The 16,269-nt window shown below is 43.4% G+C and overlaps 1 protein-coding gene across 3 annotated transcripts in view; it reads right to left on the bottom strand.

Moving 5' to 3' along the window:
* Window positions 1-13,843, bottom strand: part of FER1L6 (fer-1 like family member 6) — a 69,187-nt gene extending 55,344 nt beyond the window's left edge. For all 3 annotated transcript variants that reach the window (XM_065628153.1, XM_065628154.1, XM_065628155.1), the window contains exons 1-7: window positions 13,768-13,843; window positions 9,859-9,985; window positions 8,429-8,483; window positions 8,202-8,333; window positions 6,848-6,910; window positions 2,402-2,480; window positions 710-866 (exon numbers count right to left, since the gene is read on the bottom strand). In XM_065628153.1, the coding sequence (XP_065484225.1) occupies window positions 710-866; window positions 2,402-2,480; window positions 6,848-6,910; window positions 8,202-8,333; window positions 8,429-8,483; window positions 9,859-9,985; window positions 13,768-13,831 (677 nt within the window). In that variant the 5' untranslated portion in view covers window positions 13,832-13,843. The remainder of the gene's footprint in view (window positions 1-709; window positions 867-2,401; window positions 2,481-6,847; window positions 6,911-8,201; window positions 8,334-8,428; window positions 8,484-9,858; window positions 9,986-13,767) is intronic.
* Window positions 13,844-16,269: the final 2,426 nt, after the last annotated feature.

Genomic DNA, 16,269 nt, shown 5'->3' with positions numbered 1-16,269 from the left:
TCATCCTCCACTCTGAACCTCTGAAAAGAGTCTGGTTCTTTTCAGAGGTGCACACTAGGCAGCTGAGTGGTTGAAGACAGCAGTAGGATCCCCCTTTAACCTGTTCTTCTTAAGGCTCAAGAAATCAAGCCTCCAACACACACACACCCCCCCCTTTCCCTGTAGACCACATGCTCCAGCCCTCCGTCATCTGGGTGGCTCTCTATGGACATGGTCCAGTACGTCAGTATCGACCAGAAGCATTGCTCCTGTAAAATTTAAAGTATGCTGGCAGCATACTTTACCACCTTGAACTTCCATATTTCACAAGGAGAATGCTAATGCATTTGAGTTTATTTAAGGATATGGAGAATATCCATGCACACACAACTGGCAGCAATAGCTTTTCCTCATATTTTTTCTTCTGACTTCCCTGCTTTTCAGAAACATTTAACTGGTTTCAGATCAGTAAACCTTCTGTCAGGGATAATCTGGCACTCAGCCACAGGGCATGGTCAACTCTATCAGCTGCAGAGAAGTGACCTAACATACCCTTCAATTTAGTTCAAAGGACTGTAAAAACTCTCTTTGAGCACATCAGAACAGCCAGGTGTACAATACTATCTTGCTATTAACCCTGAGTTAGCAAGGAAAGGACTAAAAGGAGAGCAGAGGACTTTTGAGGTACTTAATAAAAAAGGAAGCCATAAAGAAGAAAATATTGGAGTACTTTTCAATCTGCTCCTCAGTATCCACTGTTTTCTGTGTGGCTTGTACTGAGTCACCTTTCCCAGTCACACTGATGTCACACTTCAGGTATCCCTTGGCTCCTGTCCGAATGTCAGCAGGGTCTGTGAGAAGGGCCCACTTGTCACAAAATTGATGACCTGTAAGATGGACAAACTTAAACACTCAAATAAAGGATGCAAAAAATGCAAACATTTCTCCTCTCCCAGAAAAAAGCATTGCCAAGAAAATTTGTGCTTCCAGGAGGACCATGTGCAAGCACATTTGTTTATCAGACGCACCTGGAGGGTCCAAAGTGTTGTGTGGCCAAAAAGGCAAATGAGAGGATTGATCTAGAGCTTGTCAGCAACAAACTCATTTTTATCAGTGGTTACTGAGGTCAATGACTAAAGATCAGTGGAAAGTTACGTGAGATTGTATTTTGATGAGAGCTGTTTGAAGATCTCAGTACTGTCTGGCAGCAAAACCCTCACTGGGAGCTGTGGCCAGGTGTTACACTGGCAGCCAGGGAAGGAAGGAAGGAAGGAAGGAAGGAAGGAAGGAAGGAAGGAAGGAAGGAAGGAAGGAAGGAAGGAAGGAAGGAAGGAAGGAAGGAATGTGGACGGCCATCAAAGGAAGAAAAAGCCAAAAGCAGGTTCAGCTCCATCTTTCTGGTCGTAAAATGCACAAGACAATTCACCCACAACAGCCCTTGCTGCAGCCCTGCTTGAGCAACTGTCCTTGAGCAAGGTCCTTAAACCTTACATTAAGACCTTGGCCATCACTTTGGGTGCGTAAAGGAGTGGGAAGGAGAGATCAGGATGTATCAGGGATATGATCAACCCTCAGACAACACCCTCCTGTAGAAATGTGAGCAGGAAATAAAGGACAGAATTCAGAGACTAAGGCAGTCTGAGTTTGGACGTAGACTGCTCACCTCAGTCAGGCTATTTCTACTGACTCTTGCAGGAGCCCTGAAGAGAGGGTGGCCTGAATGACTCTACACTTTTGCTGTAACTGGGTGAGATCTATAGCAAGTGGCCTAAATCTGTTTGTTCCCAAAGACTGAGAAGAGACCAGGTCCTTGAGGAATTATGGAAGAGAGAAAGATACATGTGGATGGTTGTAAAAACAGGCCAAAAAGAGGTAGGTGAGCTTTTCTTAGCTTCGTATTTCAGAAAGCACAAGACAGCTCTGATGAGGGCAGGTCAAGTGGACCCACGGTCGCCTCTTTGTTGTCTCCTTCTTCTCTTTCCCATTACGGTTTGCTCCTCCTCTTGTCTCATGTGCTCCTCACTGTTCTTTCCATGCTCCATCCCGCTCTCCCTCTCTCCCCTGCTTCTACCCCAACACACACAGCAGAGCTTTGGATGCTCTGTAACAAATGAGTGGAGTTGAGTTTTGTGGAGTATTCAGCTGCCCACTCTGACCCCTTAAAGAAAAGTCATCCTTGATAAGTGCTTCCCACCAATGGGCAAATTCTCAAGGTGCTTTCAGTGTTGAACTTTTTTCCAAAAATGTGGCTGGTGCTCTGGCATCTAAATAGGAAAACAACACTTCCAAAACCTTGTTAAGTTTATCTCTTGGCATAAGCCACAAGTATCTAAGTGGAAAAGCAGCACACCTCCCTCTCCTTTTCTTCCCTGCCTCACATCTCATTTAAGAGACAAAAAGGGCAGAAAAATGCATCACTTACCTGGCTGACCATACACCGTCCCCAGATCTACTTTAAAGGAGCCTATCAGCACACTCCCAATCAGTTTATTGTGCATAACCTGTTAGAAAAAGACAAGTTAAAGAATGTCACCATCTTTCTTCCCAGTCAGCATAAGAAAGAGCAATCCAAACAAATATCACATTTGGTTCAGAGGTAATAAGCAGTGACATCAAACATCACCCAAAATTGGGTGTGCATAGCCACAGCAGATACTGCAAGCATCTGAAATCTGTTCTTCACCCAATATTCTGCCAATTTAGAAACAAATACATTTGTATCCAAGTGGATTTACACAGGTTCATCTCAGGTCCCAGGCTTATGCAGAGCAGGAATCAGACGGATGTGTCTTCAGAGCAGATGCAGTTGTATTACTTATCATGACAGTTTTAAATAAATCACAATGAATATAAACACATGGGACATAACTGGTTTCACAGTAGGCTGCAGAAATCATAACACTTTATGTGAAATAACTGAATTTTCATAAGAACTGAATACACCCAGAGGAGAAAGAATTAAACTGTTTCTTTGTTACATTTCAATCTGCATTTAAACCAAGAGGCTCGATTCTGAATTAACCCCCACCATATTAATGAAATCAGATAAGTGATAACAGATATAAATAAGATAGCAAGCAGGCCCCAGTGAGTCTATGACCTTATTCTTCCTGACAAATAATTAATTTAATTTAATTTAATTCAAATTTAATTAATAATTTTCTTTTGTCGCAATTCCTGAATCTATGTACTTCTATGTCTGGCTTTCAAATACATGCATGTGCTTCACTTCACAGGCAATGCAGAGGCTAGTGACATATTCTAAGGGAAGACTGCCTCTCAAAGTGTATCTCTCAAAAAACATATCTCACCTCATTTCAGAATAGCTAAAAAAGGTGAAATCCACTGCTTGCTTGTAGGAAAGTTTCTGAAAACAGGTTGAATTGCCTGGAAAACCTTGACCAAACTGCAAAGAAAAACTAAGCCTCTGGGATTCGAGTCCACAGAAACTAAATCTAGATGTTGGAGCCAAACAACCAAACCTCTGAGAGCATTTTAGGAATCTGGAAGACATCAGACCCTGGCTCTGGAACTACACATCCTAGATAGAGGTAAAGACTTCTGTAATTTTGTATTGGATTTGTCATGTGATTTCATTTTGTGAGCTTTTCTTCAAGACCAGGAGAAATATATTCCAAAGTAAAGGTCACCGGCACCTCCATCAAGATCTACCAGAAAATTCAGGCAGTTGCTAGTTGCTACAGAACATACTTCCCCATTAAAGGCCTGAGGCCACTGTCCCCCTATGATTTAGAGATCACACTCAGTCATTCATAGTAATTCCTCACTTCAACATGGCAGGAGTTTCTAGGGCTGAAAAATCAGAAGTGGACAAAGGACAAGTTTCATTTTACTCTACTATTAAAACTTATAAATTAAGTAACCTTCATGTGGGAGAGAAGCCAGAGTAAAGCCAACACTTCATGCACTGGTGCTGCTTTTCCTCGATCTCTGGTGCTGCCAGGTCCCATCATAGCACTGGACCCTTGTTCCTATGAGGTTGCACATGGGCACATGAGGGTGGGGAAGATGCCATGAAAACTGGTGGGTTTCACCCTGAATCCAGGCAAAATTACAGCTTTGGAGGAACTACATGGAAATAGGAGCTCGCCCAAATCAGCTGATCCAACATGGGATGGATCGAAGGGGAAAGAAGGCTGTAGCCTTTCTGTAGCCAAAAAAAAAGGAGTTTCTTTAAGTCCCAGAAACAAGGGGAGGATATGTGGTGAGTCCAAGGTGGTGTTGTCTCATTGCTCTTTGCATTTTCTCTCCACAGTACGACAGTCTATTTAGAGAGTGTTAGATGAGTAAACCATCACTTCTCCATCCATCAGATCGGCTGTGTGAAATGTGGTGCTCCTGGGCAAACACTCCCTTCACCCACTGAAACGATGAAGGTTTCCACTCCTTGTAGTGTTTTTAACTGCTGAAGAACTAAGTCACTGCTGCTGTTAAATGCTCTGCATCTTTCTTGGTGCTTTTTTGCAAACATATTTTTTCTAATGTAACAAAGTGGTTGAGCCTGAACATGAAGATTATAGCAAACACCTCTTCTCTGAGAGGAAGCATCACATCTGCACTGTACTTAGTTAAAGGTTTGTGTCTTTCTACACTTGATTGACTCTGTAGATGACTGAAAAATTTTCTTCAGATTTTCTGATTAAGGACAAGCGTGAACACTGTTAAATTGGGGAGTATTTCAGTACTGGAGGTACAGGTTTAACATGAAAGAGCCATCACATTTTTACTACAGCATTGCTACAAGGTTGTTGGAATGCACTGGAAGATATTAATGAAGAAAGAAATCTATTCATTAGCAGGAGCCAAGAAATAGAAAATCTCGTTTTCCCCTCAAATGCAGGGTTTGAATACAGCTAGACTATCTACTGAATTGATGGACAATGACATTAATCTTTTTTTAATTTTCCTTGAGCTTCCATATGCAGATGAGTTCATTTTCACAGATTAGGCAAACTCAGTTCATGAATGATTGCTGGTAATGGAGGCTGCCAATCTTTGTTTCTCCTTCAGTGAGATTCATGCTAAGCAAGTGCTGCAAAACTTTCCATCCCTCAGTGTTTCCTTCACTGCCAGCACACATATTTCCTCTCTTAATTGTTTCTATTCTCCTGATATATTGCATTCTCCAAAACTATGTTGCAAGGTAATGAATCTCTGTTTTCCACAGCGTATTTGACCATTGCACTGGGTTAGTTTGTGGGTGTTTTTTAAAGTAATTTTTATCTAGAAGACCTATAATTTCTTAGCGTTGGATCTTCACCAGCTATAAATCAAATATGTTTGCTGAGCTTGACAAAACTATGCAGATTTACACTAGGTAGCCCACCTCCAACACACTCAGAAAGCTGGCACTATCCCCTCCACCACTGGATATATGGAATCATTACCAAAAGAATGTGAGATCAGAAAGACTGGCCATATCTTAGACAAAAATAACTGTACATCCCCAAGCAGTAGTAGCTCACAAGAGTTGATGCCTCACTACTGGGCTGATACTAACCATGGGGGGACCATACAATGTGATTTGAGTCATAACAGTCAGACAATATCTACTCCCATGAGAGATGAGCCAGTGTCAGCCTGTAGTAAACTCTGTCCTCAAGGATAAGTGAAGGTCAGATCTGCAGATACCTCTTGTAGGTATGAATTTCATATATTTGAGCTGTGCATGTGATACAGTGGATTTTAACTGGAGCTTAGGATTCAGACTGTCAATTTACTACCAGCATTGAAAACCTAGTTGTCCAGCTAGCTGTGTGTAAATAAACATTTTTTTACTTCTGTAGCTGGGAAAAGTCACTTTACTAGCAGCTCAGCAAAGCAGGTACACAGTGAACATCTCCAGGAGGTTTTACACAGAGGTTTTCTTACTGCTCTTGACCAGTGCCTGGCTCTGTCGAGCACAACCAGCATGGATCCTTTCCTGGTGTACATTTTTGAAATGGACAAAGCACTTCAGGAAAAAAAGAACCTTCGCTGTGGCAACAAGTCCCTGCTCAGTTCTCTGGCCAATTGGTGGGACCTTTGGCAGTAGAAAAGCAAAAACAGCTCATGAAGGGCTCAGCTTGTGGTATTTGGAAGTATTGAAAATACAGCACAGTCCAGAGTTTCATGAAATCTTCCTTAATTCCTGAGCAGCTCCACTAAACGAGGTGATGAACCTGAGGAGCCTCAGGTAAGATAATTAGCATGACTCCACAGACTTGGCATCCCAAACTGCAAATTATTATCTAAGGCCCTGAGTCCGAGAGCGTGTGTGTCTTCCATCAGGGCTGTTCTGAGGTGTCACATAACTTTGCTAGGACTTTACTTGCAGTGAGCAGTGGCCACAGCACTGAACACTTGGAGCCCACTCCCATGCTGTTATAATAGCAACCAGCCACTGACACACAGGGACAGCCCAAGAGCCGCTGCTGAGGATAAGGTACCTGGATATTTTAGTTAGAAACAGTCATATCTGAGGAGCTGAGATAAGCCAGAAGTTTTAACTAAACCATTTGAAACAAGTAGCAGCTTGAAAATTAGAGAGAAGAGGACAATGCTGACAAGTGTTAACTAAGCTGAAGCCTTCTACCTCGCAGATTGCCAAGCCAGCAATGATTGTCCCTGAAAATGCACACTTAATCTTCTTGTAGGGTTACATCCCTTTGAATCATTGCCAGCTGCATTTCCTCCTTTTCCTTGCCCCTATCATTTCTCTTTCTTATACTTCATGCTGACTTTATAGCACTCTTGGTACCTAAAATTATTTCTCTTTTTAATTACATTGAGAAGAATCATTTAAAGTTGAAGTGACATAAACAGCAATGACCTTTACTTACTGTGCTAAGCTTTCCTAGGTACTTACAGAGATGTTGATTATTTTGTCGAACAGGAACACCTGCGGTCCAACAAAATCAAACACAAAATACTGGGGGAAAAAAGGAAAAGCAGGTTCAGAATCATGCTTGTGCTGGTAGTCAGTGCTATCAGCAACATGGTTTATCATTTTAGGTTACTACACAGAGCCCCTGTGAAACACTGGTCATGGCAACCTTTCCGTGCTCCCTGGCTTGTGGCTGCCATGGCCTGGGCTTGTTTGCTACTCTTCTCTGTGCATGGCTGCACAGTGCCGACCTCTGCAAATCCCCATGGTGGTCACTCCGCATCAAAGGGTACTGCCAGAAGGGACAGGAGGCACAGGGAAACCCAAAGGAGCAGTTGGGTTTGGGAGTCACTTTGGTCTCATTTGTTACCAGCTGGGAAAAATAAATGTCAAGGAAAGGCTGAAACAGTCAAAGGGTAGAAAAGGAAAGTCTGGGACAGTTTAGATAGAGCTCCCAAAAGGTTCATTTGGAAAAATGTAGAGGCAGCGGTAGTAGGGTAGGATGCAGTGGAGGGGGATGGGATGGGTGGAGCTTGGAAAGGGAAAGAGCAAATTGAGATAAACCCAAGGCTGTTGTTTCTGGCGCTTTGCAAAGCTTGAAACTTAAGCAGCTCCTCCTCAAGAAGGCCAATGGTACCTGGGCCGTATTAGAAGGGGGGTGGTTAGTAGGTCAAGAGAGGTTCTCCTTCCCCTCTACTCTGCCCTGATGAGACCTCATCTGGAATATTGTGTCCAGTTCTGGGCGCCTCAGTTCAAGAAGGACAGGGAACTGCTGGAGAGAGTCCAGTGCACGGCCACGAAGATGATGAAGGGAGTGGAGCATCTCCCTTATGAGGAAAGGCTGAGGGAGCTGGGGCTCTTTAGCTTGGAGAAGACTGAAGGGAGACCTCATTAATGTTTATAAATATGTAAAGGCTGACTGTCAGGAGGGTGGAGCCAGGCTCATCTCGGTGACAACCAATGATAGGACAAGGGGCAATGGGTTCAAACTGGAACACAAGAGGTTCCACTTAAATATGAGAAGAAACTTCTTCACAGTGACAGAACACTGGAACAGGCTGCCCGGGAAGGTTGTGGAGTCTCCTCTGGAGACATTCAAAACCCACCTGGACACCTTCCTGTGTAACCTCATCTGGGTGTTCCTGCTCCAGCAGGGGGATTGGACTGGATGATCTTTCCAGGTGCCTTTCAATCCCTGACATTCTGTGATTCTCAGACCTCCTTGCTCAGACATGCAGGTGCTACCAACTTAGTTCATCCCCATTCAAGCTGCCAAGTAGTGAAGGACAACCCATAACCATTGAAGAAATTGTCTTCTCCAAGAGAGAGCACCTACCTCATTGTAGAAAGGGGCGTTTGTGCCTTCCTTTACTGTTGTTTGCTTCTTCTCATCACCTATCTCGATGATCACCACAGGGTCAATGTTCTCACCCACCAGCTGCCTGGCCTCAATGATGGTGATGGCAATCTGTGGGGCACAAGGACACCATGCACACGCCTGGGTTCAGGTCCGGCCTGCCTGGGGATTTCACAGGCACATAAGGGCTGTCACTCCCTCCTCACCTGGTAGTTCTGGGATTTCATCTCCTCTTCGTGAATTCTGGTCACCAGCTTTGCCCTGTTTAAATGACAAAACAGGTCGTTAGGCATCTCTAGGCATCTCTCATGAACACATGTTGGAAAGACTTATGGTCACTAAGACAACATTGTTTATGGCAGGTAGCTTTGTTGTGAACTGTTGGGCTTGATTTCACCAGCAGTCACTTAAGCAGCATCAGGGACATGACAAGCATCACAGCTTGTCCCAGAGTAATTCCAGCTTTCACACAGAGCAGCATCCATTGTGTCTGTTAACTTTTCCTGTTGCTTCTCATGCAACTCCCGCTCTGCTCTGCACCAGTGCAGCCTCACCTGGCGCACTGTGTGCAGTTCTGGGTGCCACAGTATAAAAAAGATATTAAGAAGCTACTAAAGAGTGTCCAGAAGAGGGCTATGAATTTGGGGAAAGGTTTGGAGGGGAAGCCAAACTCACTTGGTTTGTTCAGCCTGAAGAAGAGGAAAATAGAGGAGACCTCATCACAGTCTACAGCTTCCTCACAAGGGGAGGAGGAGGGGCAGGTGCCGAACTCCTCTCTTTAGTGATCAGTGACAGAACCCAAGGGAATGGCAGGAAGATGTGCCAGGGGAGGTTTAGGTTGGACGTTAGGAAAAGGTTCTTCACCCAGAGGGTGCTGGACACTGGAACAGGCTCCCCAGGGAGGTGTCCCGGCCCCAAGCCTGACAGTGTTCAAGAAGAGACTGGACAAGGCCCTCAGACACATGGTGTGAACTGTGGGGTTGTCCTGTGCAGGGACAGGAGCTGGACTCGATGATCCTTGTGGGTTCCTTCCAACTCAGGACATTCTGTGATTCCGTTATATGATTCTAACACAAAAAGAAGATGGGAGGTTCTTATCCAGTTCACATGGAAGATTTCGATATAATTACTCCTTGGATATTATGGGATTTCATACCTAGATTTTAATGACACACCACTTAGATTTCAGTCTCTTATATACTGGGTAATAGGGAAATGTTTTGCATCCACACAGACCAGTGCAGCTACCTGCCAGGCATGGGCATTATTGCTGTCGTCGATCCCATCAAACCTGATTCCACTCCTCCCCTGTATGAACAAAACAACTGCACAAACTCTTGGCTATAGAAATTGCTTTCCCCTTTGTCTCATTCTCATTAGCAGCATAGTTGAGGCTCTCAGTATCCATTTCCATCTCTCCCTGCACTGGATAGCATCTGGTGACAATCTGTCTTGAGCTGATAATATTTTGCTGACAAGTACATCCCACCCTGTCATGTGGGACAACAGGAGTGAAGGGATTGCTGCTGTCAGCAAATGGATTTCCTGTCAGATGCATTGCCCTAGGGCAATGCCATTCCTGAGAAGGATGGAAAGGTGTTTTGGGGGATATTAGGTAAGGTATGCCAAGAAGCACCTTTTCCTCTTTGGGCTTAAGGATCCAAAAACATTGGACAGTTCATCGCTGCTCATTAGATCTTCCTCTCCCTCTTCTTGTCTTCCTAGAGTGTCATGGTGAAGACTTGCACTGTCGTCATGATCACCTGGTGAATAAAACAATCAAGAAATTAAAACCCACCTCTGATTTCTACTAGCAAAAAGCTAATTTGGAGCAGAGCAGTGAATTAATCAGCATGAACTGAATATTTTATTTATTTTGGTATTACAATGAGAGATACAGTTGTGGTTTGTATTGAGCAGCATTGATTACAGCAGCATCTCACCTCCTGTGCAAAATCATGTACTATATAAATGGTGGCTGTAGCCTCTCTCTTCACCCCATGTGCACCCACAACAGGCACATGTATACTAGTCTCATTTGACTGCCCCATCTCTCATCTGATAGAAAGACAGTGAGACAAATTATTGCTCAGTTTTGCCCATATTACTTTGCAGTCTGCCATCCATGGTTTGTCATAACAGTCTGACACACTCCAGCCCCTTCCAAACAACCAAAGTGGAGCCTAGTTTAGAAATTATTTCCCAACTCTCCTCTTTTTAGATATGAACTGGAAGATCAAGGACAGAAAAGGAGTTGAAGAGTATGACTGATGGGATCTCTTGTAGGGAGTTATACTCAGATGAGACAAATTGCTTCCACAAGTGCTTATTTTTCTGCCTGACCACAAAACTAATCTCAGCAACTAGCTCAGATGTACACATCTACATCTGGCCAGAGAAGCCCTTCCCACACTGCTCTGCTTTGTCCTCCTGGTCTGACAGAAGTCCCACCAGCATCTCTGCCCATTGCCAAGCACGTTTGTGTTCAACACCTGTCTTCGTAAGGGAGCTGTGTGTTTTAGGTGAAAGTTTTAAATTTGGGTGCCTGTAGTTTATTCCAATATTTATATTTACAAGCAAGAAATGTTCAGTGACTCTGGATGTGAGTTATTTCTGGTCTAGAAGCTGTCAAGTGCTACCTGTGGCAGCAAAGATAACTTGCCCAACAATACCCAGGGACTTAGGTGACCTTGTGGAGACATCCCTGCATGAAATGAAAGAAAACACATCCAAGTGCGTTGTCTGCAACTACTCTGTGGCACTGCCTTCCCACTACAATCTATACAAAGGGTTGTAATAGCACTTCCTTGTCTCTTTGCAATGATATGGTCACTTGAGGAGTGCTGAACTGGTAATGGTAGTGAAGAACCATCCACTGTACAGTAAAACTCACTTGGATTTCTACTTACAACTCTCATCAGGTTTGAATGCATCTGTTTGGTTTTCACCTGGCTTCCATAAGTTCATGTTCTGAGACAAACTACCAGACAGCTGCGGACAGACATGACTTTTGCTTGTGCTGCAAGGCAGCCAGAAGTGAACCAGCTCCAGCCTGGGTGTCCCACTGCCTCCTTAGTGCAGCTGTGTGCCCAAGTTGACATACATGGCCTCTCAATGAAGGTTCCTCCACTAGCAATCTCATATACCATATGTGCTCAGTGACTGCCCCTCTTGCTCTTGTCCAGTCCCCCTAGAACATAGGGAGAGTGAACCCCTGTAGGCATCGACAGATTATCACCTCTTGAGGCAAAGGCATCTGTCTGTAGTTTTGTATCTGTAGCACCAAGTTCCCATGACTACCCTCCATATCCTGTTTGCTCTAGAGCACGATGTTTGATTATGAGCTTGTAGTACTCTGTATTGTTTACTTTCAGGCTAAAGCAGATAAAACTTCCCCCCAGGCAGGGACAGGTGTGTGTCAGCATGACGCCCTGCCTGGGCCACTTTTTGTGAGTTCCATGTTGTTTCTATTGAGCTATAAACTGCTTCCAATGTGTCTTTCCATTTACAACTCCATTTTCCTGACATGTTAATATCTGATTTGATATCCTTTTTTCCCCTCAGTAACCATATGTACGTTGTACATAACTGACCGGCAGGAATTATTCCCCTGTGTGGAACAGTTACAGAAAATGCAAACGGTCCAGCGAGTGACCATGTTCCCCCACTGCACACTTTCCTCATAGATCTCTTAAGCTCAAATCCCAATCAAGACAAGAGAGAACCAGTGATTGCTGTATGTTTGCTAGTTCAGATTCTTCAGCAACAAAGACACTAATGAAATAGACAAAAATGGAGCATAAGGACCCAAATTTATCCAATAATTCAATCACAATCATTTTAAATAAACAGATATTTGAATGCTCACATGAAAGACTGAAGGAAATTACAGTATAGTATATGCTGTAGAGCATAATATATTGTAAGGAACATAAGATAAACTCTAACATGTCTGTAATTAGTAAGAAATTTAATGGTCTTTAGTTTTCTCTGCTCCAAAAGCCCAAATCCCTTGCTGTAAGGACCAGAGAAGAAAAAGTAGAGCCCTTTAGCTAAATAATGCTTATGGCACAAAATATGCATTCCTACTTCTGCCCAGCCGAGAGTAAAGACACATATGGCTGGTTTATTACAACACTGCAATTCAAGGTCTCCACTAAACAAGTAGTAGTCCACCTTTTAAAAATTCTGTGAAATGTGAGGCATGAGACTGCACAATAAAACTACAGAAGGTGAATACTTGGTTATGGTTGAACTACAGGTTTTGGTAAATGAGAGGACTGTGGTGATAAGAGAAAAATGGCAGTGGTAGAATGTGTGGGGGAATGTCTCCTTATTTTGGAAACCAATGGTGTGTTAAGGGAAAATACTGGAAACTCTGCATGTCTTCTGGATGCACCCATGTCTGTTAAAAATAAAAAATAATTATTAAAAAAATGAGAGGAGAGGAGAGGAGAGGAGAGGAGAGGAGAGGAGAGGAGAGGAGAGGAGAGGAGAGGAGAGGAAAGGAAAGGAAGGGAAGGGAAGGGAAGGGAAGGGAAGGGAAGGGAAGGGAAGGGAAGGGAAGGGAAGGGAAGGGAAGGGAAGGGAAGGGAAGGGAAGGGAAGGGAAGGGAAGGGAAGGGAAGGAAAGGAAAGGAAAGGAAAGGAAAGGAAAGGAAAGGAAAGGAAAGGAAAGGAAAGGAAAGGAAAGGAAAGGAAAGGAAAGGAAAGGAAAGGAAAGGAAAGGAAAGGAAAGGAAAGGAAAGGAAAGGAAAGGAAGGGAAAGGAAAGGAAGGGAAAGGAAAGGAAGGGAAAGGAAAGGAAGGGAAAGGAAAGGAAGGGAAAGGAAAGGAAGGGAAAGGAAGGGAAAGGAAAGGAAGGGAAAGGAAAGGAAGGGAAAGGAAAGGAAGGGAAAGGAAAGGAAAGGAAAGGAAAGGAAAGGAAAGGAAAGGAAAGGAAAGGAAAGGAAAGGAAAGGAAAGGAAAGGAAAGGAAAGGAAAGGAAAGGAAAGGAAAGGAAAGGAAAGGAAAGGAAAGGAGAGAGAAGAGAGAGAAGAGAGAGAAGAGAGAGAAGAGAGAAAAGAGAGAAAAGAGAAAAGAGAAAAGAACTGTTGTACATTTAATAGAAAAATTGCTACTAAGTAAAATTCCTGGCTTTATCAAGCCAGCCCATCCAGCCATTAGAGCCTACTCAGGTTGTGATCTTATGGTTTCTAAAAGAAGCAGACCTTCTGGAGGAATTACATACCTGTTATGAATTATCTATCTCTAGAGTACAAAAAAAAATACAAAAATGTGTCATCTCTCTACAGTGAAAATCAGGCTGACATTTTTCTTTTACTCTAGCAAATACAGCAGTTTGAGCTCACAGAATCTGAAGGTGGACTTCATGAAATAGTTAAAGCAAATTAGGTCTCTGTTTACTTGGCTGTGATAAGGACTTTACCGCCCACATTATCAATACTAAACCCTAAGACACAATTCAGATTAGTTCACATGAAATTAGATATAATAAAATCCCCCACCTGCTCTTCCCAGTTGCAATATTGATTTATGAGGCCTTACCCAATGCATCTTTGTTTGCAATAGTCAACCCTTTCTTGCCTTTTTTCTTCTTCTTCAGCTTCATGCCAGCAAACAACCCCTTTCTGAAAAAGTAAAGGAAAGCAATCAGTGCAAATCTTCAAGCCCTTTTCTGTGCTGGACTCTAATTTAATTCAAGGAGCTGTTAAGAGGGAGATTTGATTTCCAAGAGAGATCATTATATTTTTATTTTCCTTTTATTGAAAGCAAACAGTATAAAGCTCTGGTTTTATGCTTCATCTAATTTTATTTATTTTTAAAAGTTGGCTGCGTACAGGCAAATATACTGAGAGAAGAGCCAAAACTTTTTTTCAAACCAAGACAGCAAGAAGAGGCAAAGAAAGGAATTCCAAGATAAGTTTCCAGTCTACTGACTTCCCATACATGTAATTCTTCTGCCTGTGACAAGATCAGAGATAAAAGCTTCTCAGAAATAACAGGTTCCAGATCAAAAGCAGATTTTCCAGACAATTAAGATAAACACAGAAGTGTTTGTGTAAACTTCCTTAGTGAGGACACCCACAGTGTCAGTGGCACACACACCGCAACAGCTTTTGCTATTTATTTAGTTTGTTCTCACTCCGAGCAGCAAAGCCATGAACAAAACTGGACAAGGGTTTCTTCCTGAGCTGTGTTACCAAGGTGCTTCAGTCCAGCATCAACCCAAGCCACTACTGCATGAGGCTTTTCTGCCTCCCACTTCTTCCTATACTAGATTAGGGAATTGATCCATCTTAAAACTAACTTTCCCAGTGGAAGCTTAATGAGGTTGTTTTTCAGATCATGCCTGGCTAAAGCGGCTCTGTAACCTCATTAGGGCTTCCTTATTCCATGAGTTCAACTCAGTTTTAGCCACCACACCTTGCCAGGAGCCTACCATAGTCACCCAGGAACAAGGTGTGTTCATGGGCTGAGATGCAGGCAGGGAAGCATGGCCTCCGTCTGGTTGCCATCACAGATAAAGCATCTCAAGACATTCAGCAAGGACCCACAGTGCAGTCCTCCTCCTTGGGAAACTGATGGCAAAAATCCCCATGGCCTCGAGGTGGGAGGTACAGCTGCTGAGCTGCGATACAGCACCTCTCCCAGCAATGGTGCAAGCCCAGGGTGGCTGTTCAGAGGTCTGTGCTGGTGGTCCTTTTCCTATTTTACTCTTCTATTGGTCTTTTAGCTCTTCAGTGAGTAGAGAGAGCAGAGAGAAAGAGCAGTTGTATTTTGTAGAGCTGGTTTCAAAGAGGGGGCAAAAGCTATTATCTCTACAAATGTCATACTGTATCTCACCCTCAACAAAGGGTCTCCTTTGCTACCAGTCCCTCCTTCTTGGTTGCCATTCCGCCTCATCCCACCAAACTCTTTGTTTGCCCTGTGTTGAGGCCTGGGAGCACCAGTTGTGCAATAGGACACCAGTGCTGTTCTGACATTTTGCAAGAACAGATCAAAGTATGACTACAAGATTAATAACTTTAACAGTCTCCAATTCACACCTGGCCTACTGCTCCAACTTCTGCTCTGCCATACCCCAGATCCTAGGCAGGAGGTGATGCACTGCAGAGAAGGAAAGCTGTGGGAAGGAGATGGGACTTCTCCCCCTTGCCCCTGAGCAGGGCTCAGCACAGCATCCATTCTCAGCAATGTGGAAGAGAAACACCATTTTCTGTGTTAAAGCTGTGCCCAGAGAACCCTTTTCAACCTAGGGTTCTGAAGGTGTGGAAAGCAGCCAGCTGTTCTGCAGTTGCCTCCCTGAGACATTAACATGGGGAATTTAGCACAGCTCTCCTTACATTTTGGAAAGAAATGGCTGATTTTCATTTATCTTCGAGGTTTTCTTATCTTCTCTTCCTTTTACAAAGTGTGTGGTTTTAAGCCACATGATTCATCACTCAAGAGGGGATTGGAGAGTGGAAATCAAATTGTTGGGCACTAGAGCATTCATTTTAATTTTCTGGGTTTCTAAAGGTTTCTGGAGGCTTGAATCAGTGTCTAACAATGACCCTTAGAGTCTGCACATCTTTTCTTGCTGCCAATCAAGGTCTGGTAAAACAGTCACAATAATGCAGGAAATATACACAAACGTTCTTCCTTAATAGTAAACTGGACAGTGCTTGGAATAGAGGTTGGTGATAGCAGACTTTGAATGTCTGAACTAAAACATGAAAGAAAAAATGGGAAAATAAATCAGTAGAACCAAAGCAGTCTTGAGAGGCTATTTTCATTAAATAAAAGCCTGTGGTCTTACCATTTTGAATTAACCACACCAACCTGACCTATACTCAGAAATCCAAAGTCATTGCAAACTATTCACTTGGCTTTATTTGAAGGTGAAAATATAAAACCCGTTGTTGCTGATCTTACCTTCTTGCTGAATTTCATATTATACAGGGTGTTTCAAATAGGTGGACCCAATTTCAAGGCCATTGCAGAGCCACCATCCTGTGAATGACTGAGGCTGGGGCAGTTTGGGTGCTGGGAGAGGCGTCTGGCAGT

Source organism: Caloenas nicobarica, chromosome 2 (assembly GCF_036013445.1).
Source record: "Caloenas nicobarica isolate bCalNic1 chromosome 2, bCalNic1.hap1, whole genome shotgun sequence".
In the NCBI taxonomy this organism is placed as follows: Eukaryota; Metazoa; Chordata; class Aves; order Columbiformes; family Columbidae; genus Caloenas; species Caloenas nicobarica.
The sequence above is the reverse complement of the archived record's forward strand: the minus strand, read 5'-3'. Positions and strand labels throughout refer to the sequence as shown.